Here is a 24,268-nt window from a genome sequence, read left to right as displayed (position 1 = left end):
AAAGAAAACAAAAAGCATCCAAAAAATTCAATATTTAGTCATGATAAAATTCTTAATAAATTAGGTATAGAATTCTGCAACATACTTCAACATAATAAAAGCCCTATAATGACAGGCCTAGCACTCAAGGCTAAAAGGATGAAAGCTTTTCCTCTCAGGTCAAGAACAAGACATGGTGCCTGGGTGGCTCAGTGGTTAAAGTCTCTGCCTTTATGAATATGAAATGAATATGAAATAAATATTCATTTTATCACGAAATATGAAATGAGTAAAATCTTTTAAAAATTTTTTCTTGAAGCACTGTATACCTAATCTGTTAGTATATAAAATACTACTATATCTGTGTTTTTGGAAAAACATTGTTAGATTGTGATACTTACATATTTTGTCTCACCATACAAATAGCTTCCGGATAATTTTTCTTGGGTATCTTTTAACAGTAGGTAATAAAGCCGCATGCTGTAAAGACCTTTAAAGAGTATTTTTCATTTTTTTCACACAGTATCCCTTGCAAAGAGTCTGTGTGAAAAAAATGATTTGAGAACTCAGTGCTGAGAAAAGATTTATTTTTCCTGAGTAACTGATAAATTTATTCTTTTCCAATAATGACAACTGTATATTTATAGTTATTTATTTATTATCTAGATATATTTATTCTAATTATTTATTCTAATTCTATCTAGATATAATTTAGATATATTTATTCTAAATACTTATTCTAATGCTTATTATTATTTAGATATATTTATTCTTTCCCAATAATGACAACTGTTGGTGTTTCCATTTTTGCTTTGGCTGCCAGGAAAATCAGAGGTAAATTTTAAGTTTATTCATGGCACCTGATTGACTTATTTGTATTTTACTTTTTCTTTCTCCTGATTTTCTACATCTACTTTAACATTACTTAATTATAGGTGATTTTGCCCTAAATTTTCACAAGTCTTGGTGGGATGAGGTATAAAAGAATAAACATAAACAAAATAATTAAATTTAGTTGAAAATAATGTTTATAGGTTTCAGTTTATATTGTTGACAAATTAACCAGTTAGCCAACTGATTACAAATTTGGAATGGCTGTTACTAAACGGGATGTCGTTTCTAGAACTTCTAAGTCAGAGGACTTGCTGATGCCTCATGGGTTTCTAGTCACCTTCATCAAGCGCTACCTTTCCTTGGCATAACTGCTTTATTTAGCTATTATTCTGCTTACCCCTTTTCTACTTTAAAACTATATGATCCATAGGGGAGAAGGTTGGACGAAGTCATTGCTTGCTCAATCTATTTTGGGCATTGATCTTGAATTATAAAGCTTTGAGGAACTTCTTAGAGTGAGCTACTAGAGAAGATTGTGATGAATGTGCAGATTTGGATAGTCACAAGGAATCCACCCAAGAATTATGTCTTCTCATTGGCCTTAATTTTAAGTACTGAGTCCTCAAGATTTGTTTCATGGCCCAAATCTTTGGGTTCTGGAAGCTTCTCAGAAGGAGTCCAAGAGATCCTTCCTATCCTGGGTACCTCTGTGTCCTACCTGTCTCAGAATTGTCTTATTTTGGTATTGTTTGCACACTCTGTCATACTTTTTTTTTTTTTTTTTTGACAGGCAGAGATCACAAGTAGGCAGAGAGGGAGGCACAGAGAAAGAGGGGGAAGCAGGCTCCCTGCTGAGCAGAGAGCCTGATGTGGAATTCGATCCCAGGACCTTGAGATCATGACCTGAGCCCAAGGCAGAGGCTTAACCCACTGTGCCACCCAGGTGCCCCTGTCATACTCTTAAAAATGCTTCAGGAAGCCATAAAACAAACAAAAAAATGAGTTAATCTGTTAAAATGGAAGCTGAGCATTTCCCCACCTTCTGCCTGCCGTATTAAAGGAGCTTTCTCTGAATCAGGTTGTCTGCAGGCATTATCTCTCATTAACTTTTACATTAGTCCCCAAGTGCTCCTGAAGCTTCATACCAATAAAAATGGGTTTCAAGCTGTTTTTCTAAATCAGCTGCCAAACCTATCTAGACCGTCAGAAGGGTTGTGGTGTTATTAATTCCTTCTCATTGCTACAGCAAAAGTTTCCTTCTAGATTGGCTCGTGGGTATGACTTTTTAGGAAGCCTACTTCACTTCTCTTCTCTTCCAGAACCCTAAATAATTTCTGACACAAGATACCCCAGTTCTCTTAATAGAATTCCACAGGGACATTTACCTGCCTAATGTAATTAAGAAGCTGCTAATCTTTTTCACTCCTGCTTTGCTTCCCCCAAATATTGTGAGAGAAGCAAGCCTTGCAAAACCTCTGGTAAGCAGTGTAGATGTAGAAACTCTGTCCTTCAAGATTTACTTGTAAATCTTCCAGATGAGATGCTGGAATAGCAGACACTCTTCTCCCGGGTCTCATCCTTGAGGGACTTAGCTGGTGCCATCATGCCATTCCGCTTGCAGCAGCTCTTCTTGCCCAAAAGGGGACGTGTATTTGAATAACCCTGAATCAGGCAGGAAATTCAGAGTGACAAAAATATCAATCCAGAGACACAACTAAAGTGGAAATGGCCAGAGTGTGTTTTGACTGGTTGCCTGCCCACCCTTCCTCCTCCTTCTTTCTCTCTCTTTCTTTCCACTCCCCACTACCTCTATCTCTTTCTCCGGCCCCCACCCCACTGCCCTCCCTCCTTGCTTGCCTACCTGCCTGCCTTCCTTTTCCAGGAAATCTATAGTGTACCATTTATAAAATGGGTATTCTCTGGAAAAAAATGAAAGCACTCCTTTAGCACTCCTTTAGGAGTGCTTTCATTTTTCCTTGTAGAGAGTAGAAATGGTTTGTTGTCTGTCTTGCCAAGATGTTTTGATAGAGTCCCCAGGACACTTCTTGGCCACATAGCTTCATATAAAGGAGGAGGGTAAGTCAGGCTATCATCTGGAGAAGGCTTAGCTCTTGTGGAGGTCATTTTATCACTTTCAGAAGGTAGCAGTTGTGTTGTAATGGTATAATAAGCTTTAGAATCAACCACATCACATGTTTGAATTTTTTCCCAGCTATTTATCCGCTGTGACCTTGATGAAGAAAGTTAACTTACCCTCTCTGAGGCTTAGTTTCCTTGTCTGTAAACTGCAAATATCGGTGCCAGTTTGCAACATGTTCCTGAGTGTCAAATTGTGTATTAGGCACTCAGTACATGTCCAGCTTTATCAAATCAGCCTCTAAGTTATGATTTCTTAAAATCTTAAATGATGAGTCAGACTAATGGCCTTTTAATGGCATTCTGTTATTTAAAAAAAATCTTTTAACAGTTTTATTGAGATCTGATTGATGTACATCAGACTATACATATGTAGACTGTACAGTTGATGAATTTGACATACGTATACATTTGTGAAACCATCAACACAGTCAAGATAGTGAACATACCCTTCACTCAGAAAAGTTTACTTGTGCCTCTTGGTAATCCATTCTTCCCTAACTTTACCTCCCAATCCCTAGGCAACCACTGATCTTTCTGTCACTATAAAAGAGTTTGTATTTTCTAGAATTTGACAGTATTTCCTCTCTCTCTCTCTCTCTCTCTCACTGTCTTTTGGCCTGTCTTCTTTATTCCACAATAATGATTTATACTTGTTGTTGAATGATTCAGTTGTTTGTTCCTTTTTGTTGCTGAGTAGTCTTCCATTGTATGGATATACCACAATTTGTTTATCCATTCTCTTGTTAATGGATGTTTGGGTATTTTCAAGGTTGCGCTATTTTGGAATAAAACTGCTGCAAACATTCAAGTGTAAATCTTTTTGTGGACATATGCTTTTACTGCTTTTACACAAATTCCTCAGAGTGGTATAGCCAGGTCACTTGGTAAATGAGTGTTTTAACTTTGGTTTTAAGAAACTGCCCACTTGCTTTTCAAAGTGGCTGTATCATTTTATATTCCCAAAGCAGTGTGTGAGAGTTCCCCATACTCCATGTGTTCAGCAATACTTGTTCTCTTTTTGGGTACAGCCATCCTAGTGGGTATGGAGTTGTATTTGTGGTTTTGATTTCCCTAAGGATTGATAATATTGAGCATTTTATAAGAAGTGCATGTTGAGCACGTACTTATTTGCCATCCACATATCTTCTTTGCTCATTTTTTTGTTTTATTAAGTTGAAAGAGTTCTTACAGATGAGTCCTTTGTCAGATAGGTATTTTGCACATATTTTCTCCCAGGAAGAAAATTTTCTCTGTGGCTTCTCTTTTCATTTTTGTCTTTTGGAGACAAGTATATGTGTGTATGTGTGCGCACGCACGCTTATTTGTTTTGATGAAGGTTTTTTTTTGTTTGTTTTTGAAGTTTGGTCTACAGACTTATTTTTTTTTAATTTTTTTAAGATTATATTTATTTATTTGACAGAGATCACAAGTAGGCAGAGAGGCAGACAGAGAGAGAGAGAAGGAAGTAGGCTCCCCGCTGAGCAGAGAGCCCGATGCGGGGCTCGATCCCAGGACCCTGAGATCATGACCTGAGCCGAAGGCAGAGGCTTAACCCACTGAGCCACCCAGGCGCCCCTGGTCTACAGACTTATTGACAAAGATAGTTTCACATGGTGTTGAGGCTAATACTGCCAATTAAAAGAAAACTTATTAATATCCATCTAATTAATGGTCCAAAGCATTGCACCCTGAAAATGCATAAGCAGTTTCACTTACGAAGAAAACAGCACTAAGCAACGTGTTTTAAGTAACTTTTTCCCCTCGACTGTCCTTGTTGTTGGTGGATTACACATACCACCGATTTGAGATTTATACCTTTCCTTATTTTTTGAGCAGCAAGAACATGTTTAAACAGCTCACTTAGCTTCTGCAATTTGTTCTTCTTGTCATCTTTCTTCACTTTCTCATCACCTCCAGTCTGCTGCTTGACATGGATTTTACTGATCTGATGATGAAGTTCTCTTGCTTTACTCCTTATTTTGTAGATAGAAGTTCTGTCTTCAGTGAACTTTCCTGTCTTTTTTCTTATTTTCCTTTTAGTTGCCCCTGACAGTTTCTTGCTCAATCCAGATAAAGAGCCACAGTAGCCTCCAGCAGCTCAGGCTGGACAGCACAAGCTGCAAACGGGGGGGCTGCATGCAGTGTCTGTGCAGAGTAATCTGCTGATTGGGAAAATGTCCCCCAAATGTCTAAGAAGCCCTATTCTTTGTAAAAGAAAAATGTTTCTGGAATCTTAGATCTTTTGGGGGGGTCTCTTAGTTGTTTTAAACTTTATATTTTGAAATAATTATAGATTCACAGGACATTGTAAAAAAATGTAGAGAGACATCCTGTGTCCCCTTCATCCCTCCTTCCCTAATATTAGCATCTTGACTTTAGCACAATATCGATCCCATGAAATTGACATTGGTACAGTCCACAGACCTTACTCATTTCACCAGTTACGCATTCATACAGGTATATATTTGCCAGTTGCACATGTGTATATATAGTTATGTACAATTTTATCACACAGGTAGCTTCCTGTAACTGCACACGGTCAAGGTGCAGAATTGTCCCAACACTGCAGAACTCCCTATGGCTACCTCTTTAGAAATACCCCATCCCCTTCTCTCCCCAAATCTTAACCCCTGTGCTCTGTCTCTGTAATCACTTTGTTTCAAGAATATTCTATAAATGGGATTATATAGTATGTAACCTCTTAAAATTGGCTTTTTTGGCTACACTTAATTCCCTGATGGTTTATCGAGGTTATTGTACATACCACTTTTCTTTTTATGCTGAGTAGTATTCTGTGCTGTGGATGTTCACTGTCTAACTGTTCATCTGTTGAAGGACATTTGGGTTGTTTCCAGTTTAGGCTGTTATGAATAAAGCTTCCATGAACATTTGTTTACAGATTTTTGTGCAAACATAAGTTTTCATTTCATGTGATAAATGCCCAAGATAATTGCTGAATCATAAGTACATTTTTAGGTTTAGAAGATACCGCCAAACTATTTTCCAGAATGCCTGTGCCATTTTTACCTTCCAGTCAGCTCAGGTTATGTAATCCCGTTCCTCTGCATCCTCACCAGCTTGCTGGTATCATTACTATTCAATATTTTAGCCATTCTGGTAGATATGTAGTGATACCTCGTTGTAGTTTTAGATGTTACTTTCCTGGTGACTCAGGATATTGGGCATCTTTTCATGTGCTTACATTTCATCTGTATATCCTTTTTTGGTGAAATGTTTGCTTGTGTCTTTTGTCCATTTTCTAATTAGATTGTTTTCTCACCGTTGAGTTTTGAGAGTTTTTTATATCATCTAGATGCCTGTCCTTTGTAGTTTATTTTGATATATTATCCCAGTCTGTAATTTGCCTTTTCATCCTCTTACCGTTTTTTTGCAGAACAAAATGTTAAATTTTTATGAGGTTCAGTATCTCAATTTAACTTTTTGTAGATTGTGCTTTTGGCAGTAAGTCCAAATATTCTCTTGGTCCTAGGTCCTGAAGATTTTCTTCATTTTTTTTTCTAAAAATTTTATGGTCCTAAGTTTTTACATCTAAGTCTTTGATCCATTGTCACTTAATTTTTGCATAAAATGTGAGACTTAGGTCAGGATTCACTTTTTGGCCTGTGGATATCTAATTGTTCTAGCACCATTCATTGAAAAGGCTCTCCTTTCTTTGACTTAATTAACATGGGGAAGAACGATTTCCTCCTACTATGTTCTTTTTCAGAGTGGTTTTAAACATCGTAGGCCCTTTGCCTTTACATGTAAATTTTAGAATAAGCTTGTCTGTATCTAAAAGAAACTTGGCTGAGATTTTAATGGTATTTGCATTGAACGTATAGATCTGTGTGGTTGAGAATTGACATCTCTGCAATGTTGAGTCTTCCAGAGTACAAGCAGGGTACATCTCTCCAGTTATTTAGGTCTTCTTTGATTTCCTTCATCAGTATTTTGTAATTTTCAACTTAGAGATGCTGTACATATTTTGTTAGATTGAATATTGAAAATAGCTAATATTTTATATGTAACTATTTTGTTTTCTTTGGTGTTATTATAAGTGGTATAGTGCTTTTATTATTTATTATTTTATTTATTTTATTTTATTTCTTGAGAGAGAGTGTGTGTGCTCATATGCGGGAGGGTAGGGGTGTGGGAGGGGCAGAGGATGAAGGAGAAGCAGACTCCCAGATAAGCAGGGAGCCCGACATTGGGCTCCATGCCAGGATCCTGGGATTATGACCTGAGCCAAAGGCAGACTTTTAACCGACCAAGCCACCCAAGCACCCTAAAATGGTATATTGTTTTTATTTTAGATTCCACATAGTTGTTACCTTAGAGCTTTTTGTGCAGAACCACAGAGATTCTAAGGTTTTTATATTCACAGAAAAGAGAGGAAGATTTGGGGCTTGTAGCTTGAATCACAGGCTTGTGACAGTCAGGTATGGAAACAGTGTAGGTACAAGAGCAGACAGACTTGAATTCAAATCCCAGTGCTGACACTTACTGGCGTTGTAACCTTGGGCAAGTCATTTAACTTCTCTGGCTCTGTTTCCTCAACTGTCAGAGAGGGAAAATAATACCTCTTATGCAAATCTTATGTGAAGTTTTGACATTTTACACACACACACACACACACACACACACACACAGTCTTTATGCCAAACACAGGTCTCAGTATATCTTAGTTATTATTTCAGGCCACAGTGGAATCATGTTGTTTATGGTTAGGATTCACAAATGAGAGGCATAGTGTACCTACTGTTGTGAACAGCACACATGTCCTGAACCCTGACATGGTGCTAATTTTCAAGGATGTGAAGTCTTGACATAGCTCTTGTCCTCAAGGGGCTTATAGTTTTGTTGGGGAAGCATGCTATATGTATAAAAATTCCAGGACAGGCTGTCACTTATTAAGTTCCAAATGTGTGGGGCAGACAGTGGGTATACCAGAGAACTTTGTCTTCCTGGGTTTTGTTTGCTCTTTTGTACCCTGATCAGTGAGGTGGCTTTGGGATGTTGTTGATGAGAGAATATGTGGGGGTGGGAAGGAGTGTGTACAGATTTAGGGGAAGGATTCATGTGGGAATATGTAATTAATTTTTATACTTTCCCCAGTAAACCATCAACCCTTTTTATGATGTCATGAGGGATTCCTTAATTTTGCAGCTGCTTCCTGATTACGTCAGAGAGGAGCCTCTCACCCCACAGCCTGGAGCTGCACTCATACAAGAATTGGAAACAAATGAAGTGCTGAATATCTAATGGCTTCCACAGGGAGAGCCAGTTCAGACTTCCCCAGACCTCCTTATGCAAGGTCTTCCTCAAGTATTTCTGACCCCCTGAAGTGTCTTTGTTCTGGAAAGACAGGTCTGGCTCAGAGCCAAGTGGGTGGGAGCCTGGGGACTCCTTGATGCTTACCTCCCTCCCTCCAGGTGTTCTGCAATCCCAAACTTAGGCCCCTATCCTGGACCTCCTTTGGTAGGTGTTATCCTTTTTGAGGTCTCAGCATCCTCTGGAACCTGCCGAGATTATTAGTTAAGAGTCCTTGCCCCCTTCCAGTGAATCCCTTCCCTCCACACATCATTTCCATCGCTCTTGATTTTCCTTCGGCAGCATTTCTCACATCCATACACTCCTGTCTGTTCCCTCTTCTAGCTCCTATAAGAAAGATGTTACATTTATTTGGCATTATAAAGTTTACAAAGTACATTTACACATAATTTCTCTCAGTTCAAACAAGTTCATGCCTTCTTGGCTTCCCAACAAGTCTCTGTTCCTTTTATATTATTCCAGTTACCCTAATGTATCCTAAATGTTTTGGCTAGATAAAATCATCATAAAACACTCACCTGTGCTTCGTTTGGAAACCTCGAGCAGGTGCCCTCTTCACCCCGTGCCAACTTAGGTCTGCGTTCCTTGCGGTGGCCTTGCAGGCCCGGTGCTTTGTGGTCCCCGTGTGGTGGCACTCTTGAGTCCCTCGCTTGACATGTGGGAGGGTGCCTGGTGTGCCCTGACCTTCGTGCCTCCTTAGCAACACGCAGTCTCTCCTTCGTCCTGCCTGTTCCAGCTTTGTTCTTTTTTTGCAGCCTTGCTCAGAAGTGCTTTCTTCTGTGCAACCTTCTTGGCTATCCCCTAGCTGGAGATGATTTTCTTTTCCTCTGGTGAAAGAAAGCATCTTACTTCCATCTTCCTTGAATTATAGTTATTTGAGTCTGTGTATTCTTCCTGTCTTCCTCATTAAATTATTGTCTTCCTATGGATGGATCTTATTTTCCTTCATATCCTCCACCACTGGGCTGAATAAATAACTTTGTAACTAATGGGAGAGGTCATTTTTTTTTTTTAAGTTATTTATTTATTTATTTATTTATTTGTCAGAGAGAGAGAGAGAGCGAGCACAGGCAGGAAGAGGCAGAGGGAGAAGCAGGCTCCCCACTGAGCAAGGAGCCAGATGTGGGACTTGATCCCAGGACCCTGGGACTTGATCATGACCTAAGCCAAAGGCAGATACTTAACTGACTGAGCCACCCAGGTGCCCAGGCAGCCACTTAACCGACTGAGCTACCCAGATGTCCCAGGAGAGGTCATTTTGTTAGGTTGGGATTTTCTTTGCCCTCACATCTGCCCACCAAAAAAAGTCAGTTTTACAATCCTACAAAAAGGAATAGCAGGCCTGACAGTAGGGGCTCTTGGGGAAGAAACACTACCTTCCATGTTCCTGGTTTTGTTGCGACTGTACCATTTGGGGATGCGTTGTTCATGGCCGGCCTTGGATCAACCTGTGTTCTGCCATTATGCATGAATAATTTGCTTGGTCTGTTGGTGCCTGGTTTTCCTCACTCATTCATTTTACTTCTTGGGGAATAAAACGATGCCCCAATGGCCTGGAGAGCTCTGCTTTTGCTCTGGGCTTTTATCTGGTTTCTATACAATGACTGCCTCTTCCATCCCTCCTTCAGTCAGCAACTGCCACAGGGAACTCTGTAGCCCAAACAGCAGCAGTCGAAAGATGCTCTCACTGCCCACTTCCTGCAGACAAGGAGGTTTTGGTGGGCTGCTCAGGAACTGTGCCAGCACTGTGTCTGACTGGTGACTGACTCATAAGAAAAGCAGCCCTATGTCTGAAAGATAAGAGCCAATAAATCGCCTCCAGGTGGTGTTAGTTTGGAGGTGACTGACCATTCATTTCCTGTCTTTGGGAGGAGCCGGTGGGGAGGGAGTCAGTGAATAAGGTGGTCTTGCCTGCATTTTTCTCCAGCTATTAGTGAAGCAGCTGAGCAAATAGTTGGTTCTCTTTCCTGGAATGGCTAGTAGACCCCAGTGGCTTCTGAATCCCTCTGCTCCGGTCAGGGTACCAGACCTCTGTGTCATCTGTCCTGTGTCTCCCCTTCGGCACTCTTGTCATCCCCTTGCCAGGAAGCTGGCCGTGTGCATCAGGGAAGCTCTGCTTATTTCCTTGCTGCCAGATTTTTCTGTGACCAGCCAAACCTCATCCTTACGGGTACTGGTGTGCTTTGGCAGCACATATACTTAACAGGTACTGGTTGCCTCCAGTGCTCTCCCTGACCCAGGAGCTGATCAGAAGATCTGAACTTCTGTCCCTTGGCTGGGCACAGAGGGTCCAGGCAGGTGGGCTTGCCCCCCCTCCTCTTCCCTCTCCCCTTCCTTCTGCCTCATTCCCATTTCCTGCAGGAGGATGCTTTGCCATCCTGGAGCCGTCAAGCACAGCTTTGCTTTGGCAGCACAGTCGCGCACACACGGTTGGGAGAGGGGACATGTTTATCACTTTTCCTGGAGATTATCTGTTTAAGCACTTCTCTGACAGTTACAATAACAAGGGCAGTGTGTTGTGTTTCCCAGCAGAAGGACACTTGCTGTTGAAAGATGTATAGCGCTAATTAGAAATACATAACATCCGGCCACATGGCAGCCTTCTCCCGGCCGCTCCATTTCCTGATTTCATACAACTTTGACGACAGTTGGTTTATGTTTTCCATGAATATGTTCTCAGAAAAATGAGAGAGTCTCCCTGTTACGTGGGAGTGAGAAGACTATTTCTGCCTGTGCAGGTATTTGGGCACAGGAATAGTGGGAGCTCTGGTCATCTGCCCATCTGAGAACATGTGGGAAAGGGCAGAATCAAGTTCAGACCTCAGGTGACTTTCTTGGTAAGAAATATTTCCGTCTGACTTGCTTAGCCAAAACCGTCCCCCTAAACCCTTGAGCGAGCCTGCTTTTGGAAAGAAGGGGAAAGGCTATTTCACAGTGTTAATGAGTTCCTCAGCTCATGTCAGGCTCCTGCTACCTGACACAAAGCCAGAGGAACCCAGGCAAATACCAAGGCAAACAATGCTTTTTCCTTCCCCACCCCACATCATTTGTTGGTCTGACCCAGCCCAACTCTAGGGATATATATGGGCATTTGTCAGACTAGGGCCAGTTTCCTAGCTCTACCCCCAAAGTGGGTGGACTCTGGGAATCTGGATGCTGTTTTCCTCCTCACTTGTATGAGAATGAATACCTCCCAAGGAGTGGCATCTTATGGCTGCTAGCCTACAGAAGCCTGCTTGAGGCGAAGAGTATCTCCGAAGATGCCATAGCACTTAATATAGTTCTCACTGGAGGCTCTGGGTCTGAGTTGCGATGGTTACTTGGGTAAATAGCAGTTTTTTTCACCCAATTGTAAGGTCCTGAGTTTGCAGGGACTCTGTTTTATTTGTAGCTGTGTTCTCCTTAATACTCAGCACAGGGTGAAGCATACTGTAGGTGCTCAGTACGTGCTTGTGTACCATCGAACCTTGGCGGGGTGGGCAGCCCTTCCTGAGAGTATTCTCTGTGACGTGGTCAGAAGGCTCACTGAGACCCAGGCATTCTGACCCCATATAGCAGTGATATCACCACCTGCTTGATCAGAGCAGAATTCTTAGTGGTTTGTCCCTCCCGCAGACCATTTCAGGGAAGTACTCTCAGGCCCTTTATGGAGAGGCGGGAAGAGGTGAATGAAGATTTGAGGCTCTGTGGCTAACACTAGAGCATTCATGAAGCTGCCTTTTCAGCTGCTGCTCTGAGAAGTAGTTGAGCTCTTCCACACTTACAGCAAAGAGACTGTTGTTTCTACCTTCCTGATCCCCAAACCTTATTGCAGGAGTCTTAAAAAAGAAGCCACCCTGTGGAGGGCCTGCATAGTGCAGTTGGTTAAGCATCTGACTCTTGGTTTGGGCTCAAGTCATGATCTCAGGGTCGTGGGATCAAACCCTGTATCAGGGTCCATGCTCAGTGTGGAGTCCGCTTGGGACTCCCTCTCCCTCTGCCCTTCCCTGCCTTCCCTCTCTTTGTCTCTCTTTCTCTCTCTCTCTTTCTCTTAAATAATAAAATCTTAATTTTTATTTTTTTTAAATATTTTATTTACTTATTTGTCAGAGAGAGAGAGAGAGAGGTAGGCAGAGGCAAAGCAGGCTCCCTGCTGAGCAAAAAGCCCGATGCAGGACTCGATCCCAGGACCCTGGGATCATGACTTGAGCCAAAGGCAGATGCTTAACTCACTGAGCTACCCACTTGCCCCTAAAATTTTAATTTTTAAAAAAGATTTTATTTATTTCTTAGTGCAAGCAGGAGGAGCTTCAGTGGGGAGAAACAGGCTCCCCACTGAGCAGGGAGCCCAATTTGGTGCCTGAGGCAGACGTGAGCTGAAAGACAGATACTTACCCGATTGAGCCACTCAGACACCCAGATAAAATCTTAGAAAGAAAGTCAACTTTGACTCCCCAGAGGCCAAAAGTATCATTGTTTTTAAGCAGTTCATTCTCCCCCTTGAGTCCTAGTCACAACTTTGCCCTCTGAGAAATAGCCGAGCCTGTGATTGCCATTTGTCATAAAAATAGAAATGGGCTTGGTGAAACTAATCTCCCTTTGTCCCATCTTATCCTTATCCAGGTTAACGAGAGTATCTTATTGTAGTCTTTGGCTTCTCAAAATGCCAGTCTCTTCGAGCTAAGACACCCCCTTTTGTGCCTTTTCAGGGCCTTCTATGTGCAGGCAACTTATGCCTAAGATACCCAGTTGTTAAGGGGTCACTAATGTCAACTCCCAGGATGTGGCCTCTCCTTATACTACTCTAGCTTCCTCTGTTCTGGACTTATGCCCCCATTCTGGGCTGGCCTTGTTGCTAATGAGAGGCAGCCTGCTGGCAGTGTTTGGCAGGGGCCTAGGCTGAGCTAGGGCAGTACAGACCGTGATCCTGCCCAAAGTAAGAGATAGAGGGGAGAAGCTGCCCTTTTTCTTAGGATGGCATACACATCTTCCCCTTGCCTGCTTTCTACCCTTTCCCCTCTTGATTTTTGGATGCTGGTGTCTTGATTTCTCTAGCGGAGGTTTAGGGGGCCTTACCAGAAGAAGAATGAGAGTGGTGACCTATTCTAATCACATGGATTGTTACCACTTCCTTACTGCCTGCTGCAGTTGAGTTGGAAAGTTAGAGGGTGACATTTGGGACCAGTGGGCATCTGGAAGGATGGCAGGAACGCCACAACAGACGAATACTTTGTTACACTGATGCTATTCATATGTTCGACCTTCTGAGCAGCAGCCTGTTCCTTCTCACTCCCAGGGCTCTCTAAAGTGGTTTGGGGCTGGCTCTGTATACTCCAATCATGTTTGCTCCTGTGGCCAAGGCGGTTAGGAATAACTGTGGTTGTGTAGCATCTCCCGGAGTAAAGACTTCAGTTAGGCCCCATTAACGAGACTAGTGTCAATGAGGAGAGAGGCAAGAGGGCTTCCCTCTGGCTGTTGAGGTTAACGTGCAGGCAGGCACAGAGATCAAACATGTGGTGGCTAATTATCCTTTTAACACTTGGGGATTCTGAGCGTTCTCCTGTGTTACAGAGGGAATTAACAGATTAGCTGATGCCAGAGCAAGCGAGCAGGTGCCTCATTCCATCTCCTGTGCGTATTGGGTGTCTCCGCCTCTGAGGCTGCAATTGGATGGCTGCCTTCTGTTTGTCACCTATTCCTCTCAAGTCTGGATTAAGTGGCCATCAGGGCGAGCCACTGACAAGTAGTTACAGACAGCGTTTTGAGAGTGTATGTTGTAGCTCCTGCCCAAGAATAGCTCTGGCCACCACCAAGGTGGCTCCTTTCGCTGACCCACAGCCAGAAGGAAGTCAGCCAGGCTGAGAACATGAGGGGGAGTGGGTGATGATATTGGGAGCCAGATTTCTTTTTCAGCCCTGGGGGAAAGAATTTGTGAAATAAAAAGTACCACTGGTTAAGTGCTTATCATATGCCCATTTTCCCATGTAAAATTAACTCTTTCAGCGAAAACAGGTTGTTTGTAAGTGGAGGAGTGATGGAAGGTAAGGATGGAACCAAAGGTTAGTGATTCAAGAAGATAAATTTGTATTTTTTGTGATCTTAATTGATATTTGTACTCCTAGTGCTATGTGAGAGGAACTGAGTGAATTAAATATGACTTGTTACTATAGCTTCGCATTATTAGTAGCCAACTAAATACAGAGAGTCTGTAGCTCTGGCCCAAACTGTCCACCTTGAGGTACCTGGTCCTGGGGAAGCAATACCGAATTTACATAGGGGATTCCTGTCATAATGTTATCAAGTGCTTACCCATAGACCAGCCATTGTGGTAAATGCTTCATGTGCACTATTTTACTTAGCCTATGGCGACGCTTTGAAAGAGGAAATACTGGGGCGCCTGAGTGGCTCAGTGGGTTAAGCCTCTGCTTTCAGCTCGGGTCATGATCCCAGGGTCCTGGGATTGAGCCCCATATCAGGCTCTCTGCTCAGCAGGGAGCCTGATCCCCCCTCTCTCTGCCCTTCTCTCTGCCTACTTGTGATCTTTCTCTCTGTCAAATAAATAAATAAAATCTTTAAAAAAAAAAAAGAAAGAAAGAAAGAGGAAATACTACTACCACCAGTCTTAGATGAGGAAAGGGAGCTCAGTGACAAGACCAAGGAAGTGCACCTGGTAACCTGGAGAAGAGTAGCCCTTAACCCCCCAGGGCACTGATGAAGTTTCATTTGTCTCTCCTCAGACTGCTTCTCGGAGGAGTGTCGCTCTGTGATCCAGGAGCAAGCCGCAGCGTTGGGCTTGGCCATGTTTTCTCTCCTGGTGCGGCGCTGCACCTGCTTGCTCAAGGAGTCTGCCAAAGGTAAGCAGAGGAGGGACCCCCTGACTGATGGCCTTCCTCCTGCCTGGGCCCTGTTCAGACCAGCTCAGGATGCCACCCTGCCTTCTCAGCATCTCCTCCCTCTACTTGATACTCTTGCTCAAGTAACCCCTCTTCCTTCTGCCTACCTAACTAGCCCCAACTCATTTTGCTTTCCCTTTACCTCTGTAGCCCTCTGTCCTTGGGGGAACTATCCCCTCCCCCTGTTCTCTAGTAGTTAAGATTTTTCACTGTACCTATGAGCTGCTGCAGGTTCCTGTAACATTAGTAATTAGTAAACCAGCAAAGACAATTTCCATTTTTGTTCATAACTGATGTTTTGGTTTCCCTGCTCTATCTCTGTGTCCCTCTTTGTCTGGTACTGGTGGGTGTTGTAACCACTGTGGACCAGCCACCTTGGACGACTCACTGAACCAGAGCACAGGCTGTTTTTAACCCTTGAGTTGATCAGTGTCCCCATATGCATGAAGGTTGCCCTTAGAAATCTAGGACTGCCTGCTGAGCCATGTAAGGTAGGGCTGAAGATTGCCCCTTTCTCTCAGCTCCTGGATCAGTATTGGTGAGTATTGAGGCCCCGCTCCTGTCCCCCTGCCACTTCAATTTTGTGAATGCCTCCAGACTCTGGAGCTGCCTTTTTTGGGAGGGAGAGTCGAGGTAACTTTTTTTATCTTGAAGCAATTTCAAATTATAGAAAAGTTGCAAGAATTATACAAAGAACTCTTACATACCCTTTACCCAGAGTCCCCATTTGTTAACATTTTACCATAGTTGCTTTAAGTTCTCTCTCTTTTTATATATACACACGGATGCTTTTGTTCTGAACTATTTGATTGTTAAGTTGTAGCTGTGGTAGCCCTTTACCCCCATATGGTTGACTGAGCATTTCTGAATAACAAGGATGTTCCTTTACATGACAGTGTAGTTATCAAAATCAGGAAGCCGACACTGATACAATACTATTGTTAAATCTGCAGACTTTATTGAGTTTGTACCAGTTGTCCTGAAAAAAGTCATTTTCTGGTCCAGGACCCACCCCAGGTTTACACATTGCAATTTAGATGCCGTGTCCCTTTAGTTTCCTGCAGTCTGGCATTGAATGGTTTTCTGAAGTCTTTCTGTGTCTTTCATGACATTGACATTTTTGAAGCGTACAGGCCACTTATTTTGTCAAATATCCCCCAGTCTGGGTTTCTCCGATATTTTCTCATGGTCAGACTCAGGGTATGCAGTTTTGGCAGGAACTCTGGTGCCATCTCAGTGCTGTGCTGAAGGGAAAGCTAAATGGGGGGGCTAGAGGCCGGAGTGGCGACTTCAGCAGGCCACAGGTGGAGCAGAAACAGCTGTCTGCAGGGGCAGACTCAGTGCACTGGTTCTCTCTTTGTCCTGCTTTTCAGAATCCTCTTAGGTGATGCTGGCACTTGTCCTCCGCTTCTGGGCCCAGCTTTCCGTGTTGGGTCTCCCTTCCCTAAGAGCTTGCTGCCGTCCCAGCGCCCCAGGCCTCCCTCGTGGGCCACAGCAGACCTAGGCCCAGTTCTCACCCTTTGCCTCTGCAGCTCAGTTGTCCTCTACTGAGGATGAGGATGACCAAGATGACATCAAGGTGTCTTCCTTTGTCCCGGACCTGAAGGAACTGCTCCCCAGTGTGAAAGTCTGGTCGGACTGGATGCTCGGCTACCCAGACACCTGGAATCCTCCACCCACGTCCCTGGACCTTCCCTCACAGTGAGTCAGCCTGCTCATTCCTTTGGCCCTGCTGGCCTTGGCCCACGTGTGCTCCCACGGCTACCCTCCTGGTCCTCTATTTCTTTCCACCTACCGCCTGCTTATTCCTCTCTTCCTTCCTCACTTGAACTTTGCTTTTTCACTTCCTTGAACACCTTCCTTGTCCCCTGATAATTTAGGCTGTTTTTCCCTGTTGTCCTGTCTGTTCCTCCTCTTCTCAGTCTGTCCTTCTCTCTCTCTCTAGCTTGCTTTGTTTTGATCTTTGTCCTTCCTCTTGCTCTCTCTTCATGCTGTTCATGTCTACGGTCTCTGCAGCTGCCTCTATGGGTGTGTGTCGAGTGTGGGCATGTGTCCCGTGTAAAGGCAAGGCCTTGTCTTTTACTCTCCCTTTTAGTTTCTCTCCACACGTCCTTCAGGCTGTGTCCTGCTGCTTCTTGTGCTGCCTTCTGCACCCTGCTTGGGCCTTCCTCTCATGCGTTGTAATGGTGTGAATGTGCACACGTCTGTCTTCCATTCATTTCGTTTCCCATCTCCCTGTCGCTGTGTGTCCATGTGCTATCTGTCACAGCATTTGAGGTGTGGAGTGTGTTGGTCTGGGGAGTATGTGTGTCTGCCTGGGTGTGTTTATGTAGATCTGTTTGTATGTTTGTGTGACCTTTTTCTTTTTTTAGTAAACTGTGGTAAAATATATATGTAACAGAATTTGTCATCTTAACCATTTTTAGGTATACGATTCAGTGGCATTTTATATTTATATAGTTGTGTAACCGTGTGTGGCTATTTCTTTCTTTCTTTTTTTTTTTTTTTTTAGATTTATTTATTTGACAGAGAGCGTGTGAATGGGGGGAGGGGGGCAGAAAGGGAGGAGACAAGCAGATTCCCTTCTGAGTGGGGAACCCAACTTGGAGCTCAATCCTAGGATCCTGAGTCAAAACAAGGAGTCAGACGCTCAACTGCCTGAGCCACCCAAGCACCCAAAATGCATAGCTGTTCCTTATATCCGTTATCTGTGTGTGGGTTCTATCTCTGTGTGTGCCTCTTTGTCTCTGGTTGTCTGTGTATGTCCGGGTGTCTATCTGTGTCTGAGTATGAAGGTCTGTATGTATGTAAGGGTGTTTTGGTGTACCTGTACATGTCTGTCCATGTATATGTGTCCACATATTTCTCTGTGCTGTGTCTGTGTCTCTTTCTAGCCTTGGGTGTAGGGGTCTCTTTGAGGGATTCATGTGTCTCCATGAAGAGTCTGTTCCAGTGTGTCTGTTTATGTCTCTCTCTGATTCAGGGTGCATGTTAGTCCATGTGTACTTTGGTCCTGTCCATGTCTTCATGTATGGGAGTGTGTGTTGTATATGTTCTTGAGTATCTGTGTCTAAGACTGCCTGTGTCCATGTCCCTGTTTGTCTGTGACTGTGTCTCTGTGTGTCAGTCAACATCTGTGTGTTGGAAGGGGAATTTTTGTGAATGTGGGTCTCCCTGAATCTACCTGCTTTTGCCTGCCTCGTCTGGGTCTCCCTGCTGGAGTCACCTGTAGCCTGCCTGTCTCTGCCTGTCTTGGCGTGTACCTGCCTGCCTGCCTCTATTTATCTGCCTCTCGTGTGTGCCTGTCTGTATTAGGAGTCAGCAAACTGTGGCCCAGGAGCTAAGAATGGTTTACATTTTTAAACAGCTCAAAAAAAATCCAAAGAATAATATTTCATGACTTGTGAAAATTATTAGGAAAGTCAAATTTCAGCGTCCATGAAGTCATATTGGAGTATTGGAGCACAGCCATGCTTATTTGTTTACACTTTGTCTGTGGCTGCTTTTGCACTGCAGCAGTGGAGCTGAGTAGTTAAAATAGAGACATTATGGTCTGCAAAGCTTAACACGTTTACCGTCTAGCCCTTTGCAGAAAGTTGGCTGACTCCTGGTCTCTATGTGTCCCATTCTTTTCTTGTGTTAGTGTTACTGTGTGTTCGTATTTGCACAATTGTTTCTTGATGTGTGTGCATGTTGGTGCTGCCCATCTCTGGTCAACTCTGTTGATGGTCTATCTCTCTCCCTCCCTCCATCTTCTCTTTCTTCCTGGCTCTGTCTGTCTCTTTCTCCTTTTCCTTTCTCTTCCCCCGCCCCGCCCCCACTTTCCTCTGCGCACCCCCCCCCCACCCCGCTCTGTTCCTTTAGGCTCTGTGCTGGGTGTGTGTGTGTGTGTGTGTGTATGTGAGAGAGAGAGAGAGAGAAAGAGAGCGCGTGAGTATCTATGCCCAGCATTTCATCATCATTCTTCATTGCTCTGCTCTGGGAGGGGAACATACTGGAGGACAGAGTGTGGAGACCTAGGCTGCTGCGCGATGGTACTTCTCTGGGCTGGGCGCTGCCCATGTGAGTCTCTCCACTTATGAGTGACCTACAGAGGGAAGGCTGCAGGAGAGATTTCCATCTAGTAGTTTCTTGACCTTTCTGTGTGGACTGAGTGCTACTTTCTACCCTTTTCTTCCTCAAACTTCTTCCCTGTTCCTCATGCCAAGAAGCTCCCCTGGACTGTCCAGTGCTTTCTCTCCCCCTTCCCTCCCAGCCCTAGCTCGGTAACTGTGTGGCTAATGTTCACAGCACCCTCCTATGAACCCTCCTAGGTTCCCAAATGCGCCCCAGGCTGAAGCCTTAGGAGCCAGGGTTGAGCCGTCTGCTAGGCGGCTGGGGTCACACAAAGGAATGGTCTCATCTGCTAGCTGGGGTGGCCGTTTCCCGGCAGTGTTCTCTAAAGAGTTAACATGTATAGCCTCAAACATTTCAGGCTGTTAATCTATAATGCCGACTAGGCAATTTGCAGTTTTGGAAAGAAACTGACAAGGAAGGTCTCAGCTCTCCAAGTATCCGAAGCCACTGCTTCTGAGCCTGCACAGGGGTCACAGAGTGTTCCTCCCTTCCTCTCAAGGGGTGGGGAGGCAGACCATCTGTCCTTGGAGTTTGGGCTTTCCCTGGGTCACCTCACCTCGCAACCACATCTAACTCCCTTAGATATGGTCCACCCAACCCCTGTTTATCCATATCCCGGCCATCAGTCCTGTTAACTCTCTTCTGTGACCCGTCTCCCTTTATCCCTCCTCCTTCTCCCACTCCCTTTGGCTTTTGTTTGGCTGAGGAAATGGAAAGCTCACACAGGAAGTGCTGGGCCTCATTTGCTTGAGGTGCTGAGTCTGTTTTCTCTTTGGATGCTGTAGCAAATGGCCCGTTGCCGGCATATGCAAGCTGCTGCCCATCTTTGGGCAAGGGCTCAATCTGCAGCTGGGCACGTGGTCCAAGCTACAGCCGTCCCCAGCTAGGTTTTCCCTCCAAGGCTACAGACAGGCAGAGGGGGTTGGAACACTTGAACAAATTTGCTTTTTCTTTTCAGACTCTTTGCAGTATATCGAATCTGATGGCCTAGTAAACAAGTTCCTGTATAGCTGTGGGCACCACTGATGAATCCAGTCTAGGCTAGAGCAGCCAGCGTGATAGAGAATGGAGTCTCTTTTTGCGCTTTCTGTGCAGTAGGGATCAGCAACTGGTCATTTCTGGAATGCAGGTTTAAGCATAAAGGAGGAACTTTGCTGTCCTGGGGACTGACCACAAGACATCGTGGTTTGAGGGCTGGGGCCTCTGTTGGACAGAGCAAACTTGGCCTGACCACCACTAAGGGTAGTCCCACCTCACAGATGTCAGATCCAAGTGCTGGAAGTGGAATGAGAATTTACCTCCCTCACTTCCACTTTCTCATATAGCTGCCTAACACTCACTGAGTAAATAACTATGGTTGAGAGATTGGCAGGGTATGGTGGTTCTGTGGATTCCAAAGTGGCCTCTTTTGCTCATTGATCTTTCATACTCTGGAGCCTTTTCTTTTAAGGGCACTGGGAATAACACACTCCAGATAGTTCTGTGGATGTCAGAATAGTAATCCTTGTGACACTCCCAAGGTCCTTGTGCTGATCTCCATTTTGGAGGGTTTAGGAATGCTCTCAAGAGAATAGGAAGGAAATGGCTTCTACTTAATATCTCTCCTTTGGAGGTTTTCACTGGTTTTTGCTAGCATTTGTTCTCTGCAAAGACAGATCCATCATTGATCCTAATGTAAGGTGATCAGATAGCTTACCTTTCAGTTTGCTTCTCCTCCAGAAACCCTCATTCCCAAATTGTTTCCCTGACACACTTGGACCCTTATTCATCTACCCCCCTTCATTCCCTCCCTTTTATTTCATTACCTTCTTTCTCTGAACAGTTAGAGAATCATTCCAAAGCTTTCTTAGGGGAATTCCAGAGCTCAGCATTAGTCTCCTTGGTTCTCTCCTTTTTTGCCCATATTTCTCTTCATTCCAGCCCAATATACATTTCCTAGGCAGTAGCCACTTAGGCATGTGTGGCACACATAGGACGATGACGACAGGACATCACCAACACCGCACAGTGATAAGGGCAGGATTTCAGGGCCTCTTGTGCCTTCTACACAGGGACACTCATAGGTATGTGTGTTGGAGTCAGCAAGTAAGTAGATGGACTTTCCCATTTGTACTTGTAATAGGATGGCTATATATCCCCGGAGATTTTGGTACAGGGGATTACAGCAGGGTGTGGAAAGTTGCCTTGGGCTGCTGTGAAAGACAGTGTGGAGTGCTTTGGTTTGTTTCAAACAGACCACAGAGTTTGGAGGGACCATCTACTTGTGGGGTTTGGGGGAGGAGGAGTGGGGAACATGGTTTCTACACTAGATCTCTTGTTAGGAGGGAGAGGTAGCTGCTCCCCACTTAACCATGTGAGCATGAAGTAAGCTGTGAATGTCAGGTGATGGAGAGGAGCAGAGCAACAGTCTTTCACGAGCCTAAGCATAATGACCCCTCACATCCTAGGACCTTTGGCAGGCTAGGGCAGTGGGACAGCCTACCTCATTTCATAGTCTCTGCTGAAGCCAAATCTTCCCTCATCTTGATCTCTAGTTCTCAGTAAGTGAAAGAGTCAGGGGACTTTGAGAACATCCAAACCTAGCCCAGCTGTGGCAGTTGGTTTATTGCTTTCAGCTGGTACTTGAACCCAGGTCCTGGTCTTGGAGGCTTTCCCAGGTTTAATCCCCAGAGCTTTCTCTGCAGCTGTATGACACTGCGCTGACCCCGAATGAGGATAGGAAAATAGAACCAGTGCCAAGCCAGAGTCTCTTTTTCATTTGGAGTCTGGCTGTCTGCCCATGACCAGGGTTACATAATGGGAAACATAGCCGGGGCTCTGGAGAGCCCGCGTTTCACCAGGCTGCCCAGACCTTCGCATTGTGATGCTATATATCTTCCTAATTGTAGCTCGGATGCATTTATCACACTGTTGGACTGGAGTACTGTTAAAAAAAAGAAGAAGAAGAAGAAGAAGAAGAAGAAAACTCCAGAAATTCCTGGACTTGCTACTTTTCCATGGCTTGTCTTGTATAGTCTACAGAGCATGCTGGAAAAGGCTTATAGCGAGCTCTCTGAGTGCTGTCACATAGGGAGACTTAGGGATATGTAGGGAGTATGCAGTAAGTTGATTTCCTCAGGGAGCCTACATGTGTTGACCCTGTAGACGAGATAGAAATTCTTGAGTTAAAAAACAGCTAGTTCACTCACCCTCACAGGGCAGCTCTGAAAATAAGAACTAATCCCAAGTCTAATCGGCACCCCTTCAAGGACGCTTAATACATCTTCTGAAAAAGGGCATTTTAGGAGGTCACTAAGTAATAGTCCATCAGCACTTCCCTGAAGGAAGTGGTGGTGACTGTGGGAAGCCCCTTTGCTACCCTGGCTCCCCACCCAGTCTCCCTGGCTCCGGGTTGGGGCGTCAGCACTACAGCCTGGCACCAGGGGGTTCCTCTTCCTCCAAGTGCTGAGTGTGAGGCACACGTGATCTCTCCCACGGCAGGAGCCTCTACCCCCTCCCAACTCCTCTCACAGGGCTTGTTAGAGGAAGGGGTGTTGGCCTAGGGCTCCAGTCTGACCCCAACAGGGTACAGCAGCTGACCCCAGGGAGCGTACTTTCCAACTCTGGGCTGAGGTTATTTGGGTCCAGTGTGTGCTAAACTAAGAAGACGTGTTGGAGTGGTTACAGCTAAAAATTTAGAGAGGCAGGAACCGTGAGAATCCGCACCAGGGAGGCCGCCGAGGGCTCCACTCATGCCGTGGAGATGTTGAGGTCCCCTGGGGGCTGCTCTTTCCCAAACACACAGTGTTGATGGGTTTAACACACCATAGTGATGCAACAGAGGCCATACATGTTGAGCGTAGCTTGGGAAAACTGCAGTCATGTAAGGCACTGACCTAGATGGAGGCTGAGGGAGGCACAGTAGAGGTACTTGAGACATCCTGGAATGAGGTTACCGTGACCTTTCGTTGGCCAAAGGGTTCCAGCTGCGCTGCTTAGAACATGCAGAAGTTTATGTTCCTGGAGTAGTGCAGGGTGATGGGGCTTCAGAATTCGATTTGCCCTATTGGGCAGAATTAATTTAAGTTGGACACTTTCCCAAGGGCCCCAGTTGACTTGTTTGTATAAATCAGAAAGGCAGAAGGGATTATCTTTTACCAGCTCTTAGGTTCTTTTTTTTTTTTTTAAAGATTTTATTTATTTATTTGACAGAGAGAAATCACAGGTAAGCAGAGAGGCAGACAGAGAGAGGAGGAAGCAGGCTTCTCGCGGAGCAGAGAGCCTGATGCGGGGCTCGATCCCAGGACCCTGGGATCATGACCTGAGCCGAAAGCAGAGGCTTTAACCCACTGAGCCACCCAGGCGCCCCGCAGCTCTTAGGTTCTTATATTCATTTAATAAACAGCTGTTATTCTTGGAGGATGATATCTTGCTGCCCATGTCTTAACTCCTAAAACAGTGATCTCTGACACCCGTGTCTTCTCTTTATATCATGGCAGCATCTGGAAAATACACTACAGTTCCTCAGTCTCTGAGAGAGCTGCAGAGATTCCTACCACCCTCATCTCTACCCCATTCCAGAGCCCGTTGAGGTACTTGGCATTGTCACCAGACCAAATCCTCAGCCCACTGAAAACAGAGTTGGCATGACATCTCAGCTTAACAAAGGGGCTTCCTAAGGGGTTCATTCAGATCCTTTCTACCTGTTAGCCACTCACCACCTGCAGTTGAGTGTGAAGTCCTCAGGGCTGCAATGGTCTTATGTTGGCCATGGAACCCCATGTTGGGAGTTGTGGGCTGCGGTATAATGGTCCTTAGGCAGACAAGTTTGTTTTTTTTTTTTTTAAAGATTTTATTTATTTATTTGACAGAGAGATTACAAGTAGGCAGAGAGGCAGGCAGAGAGAGAGAGAGGAGGAAGCAGGCTCCCTGCTGAGCAGAGAGCCCGATGCGGGACTCGATCCCAGGACCCCGAGATCATGACCTGAGCCGAAGGCAGCGGCTTAACCCACTGAGCC

The 24,268-nt window shown here is 44.6% G+C and overlaps 1 protein-coding gene across 3 annotated transcripts in view; it reads left to right on the top strand.

The window, feature by feature from the left end:
- Nucleotides 1-24,268, top strand: part of SMG6 (SMG6 nonsense mediated mRNA decay factor) — a 245,642-nt gene that overhangs the window by 91,991 nt on the left and 129,383 nt on the right. For all 3 annotated transcript variants that reach the window (XM_004746840.3, XM_045070314.1, XM_004746841.3), the window contains exons 11-12: nt 15,000-15,116; nt 16,688-16,856. In XM_004746840.3, coding sequence (XP_004746897.1) covers nt 15,000-15,116; nt 16,688-16,856 — 286 coding nt within the window. The remainder of the gene's footprint in view (nt 1-14,999; nt 15,117-16,687; nt 16,857-24,268) is intronic.

This window comes from Mustela putorius, unplaced genomic scaffold (genome assembly GCF_011764305.1).
Source record: "Mustela putorius furo isolate JIRA1106 unplaced genomic scaffold, ASM1176430v1.1 tig00003962_pilon_pilon_pilon, whole genome shotgun sequence".
Taxonomy (NCBI): Eukaryota; Metazoa; Chordata; class Mammalia; order Carnivora; family Mustelidae; genus Mustela; species Mustela putorius.
This window is presented reverse-complemented; position numbering and strand designations above follow the sequence as displayed.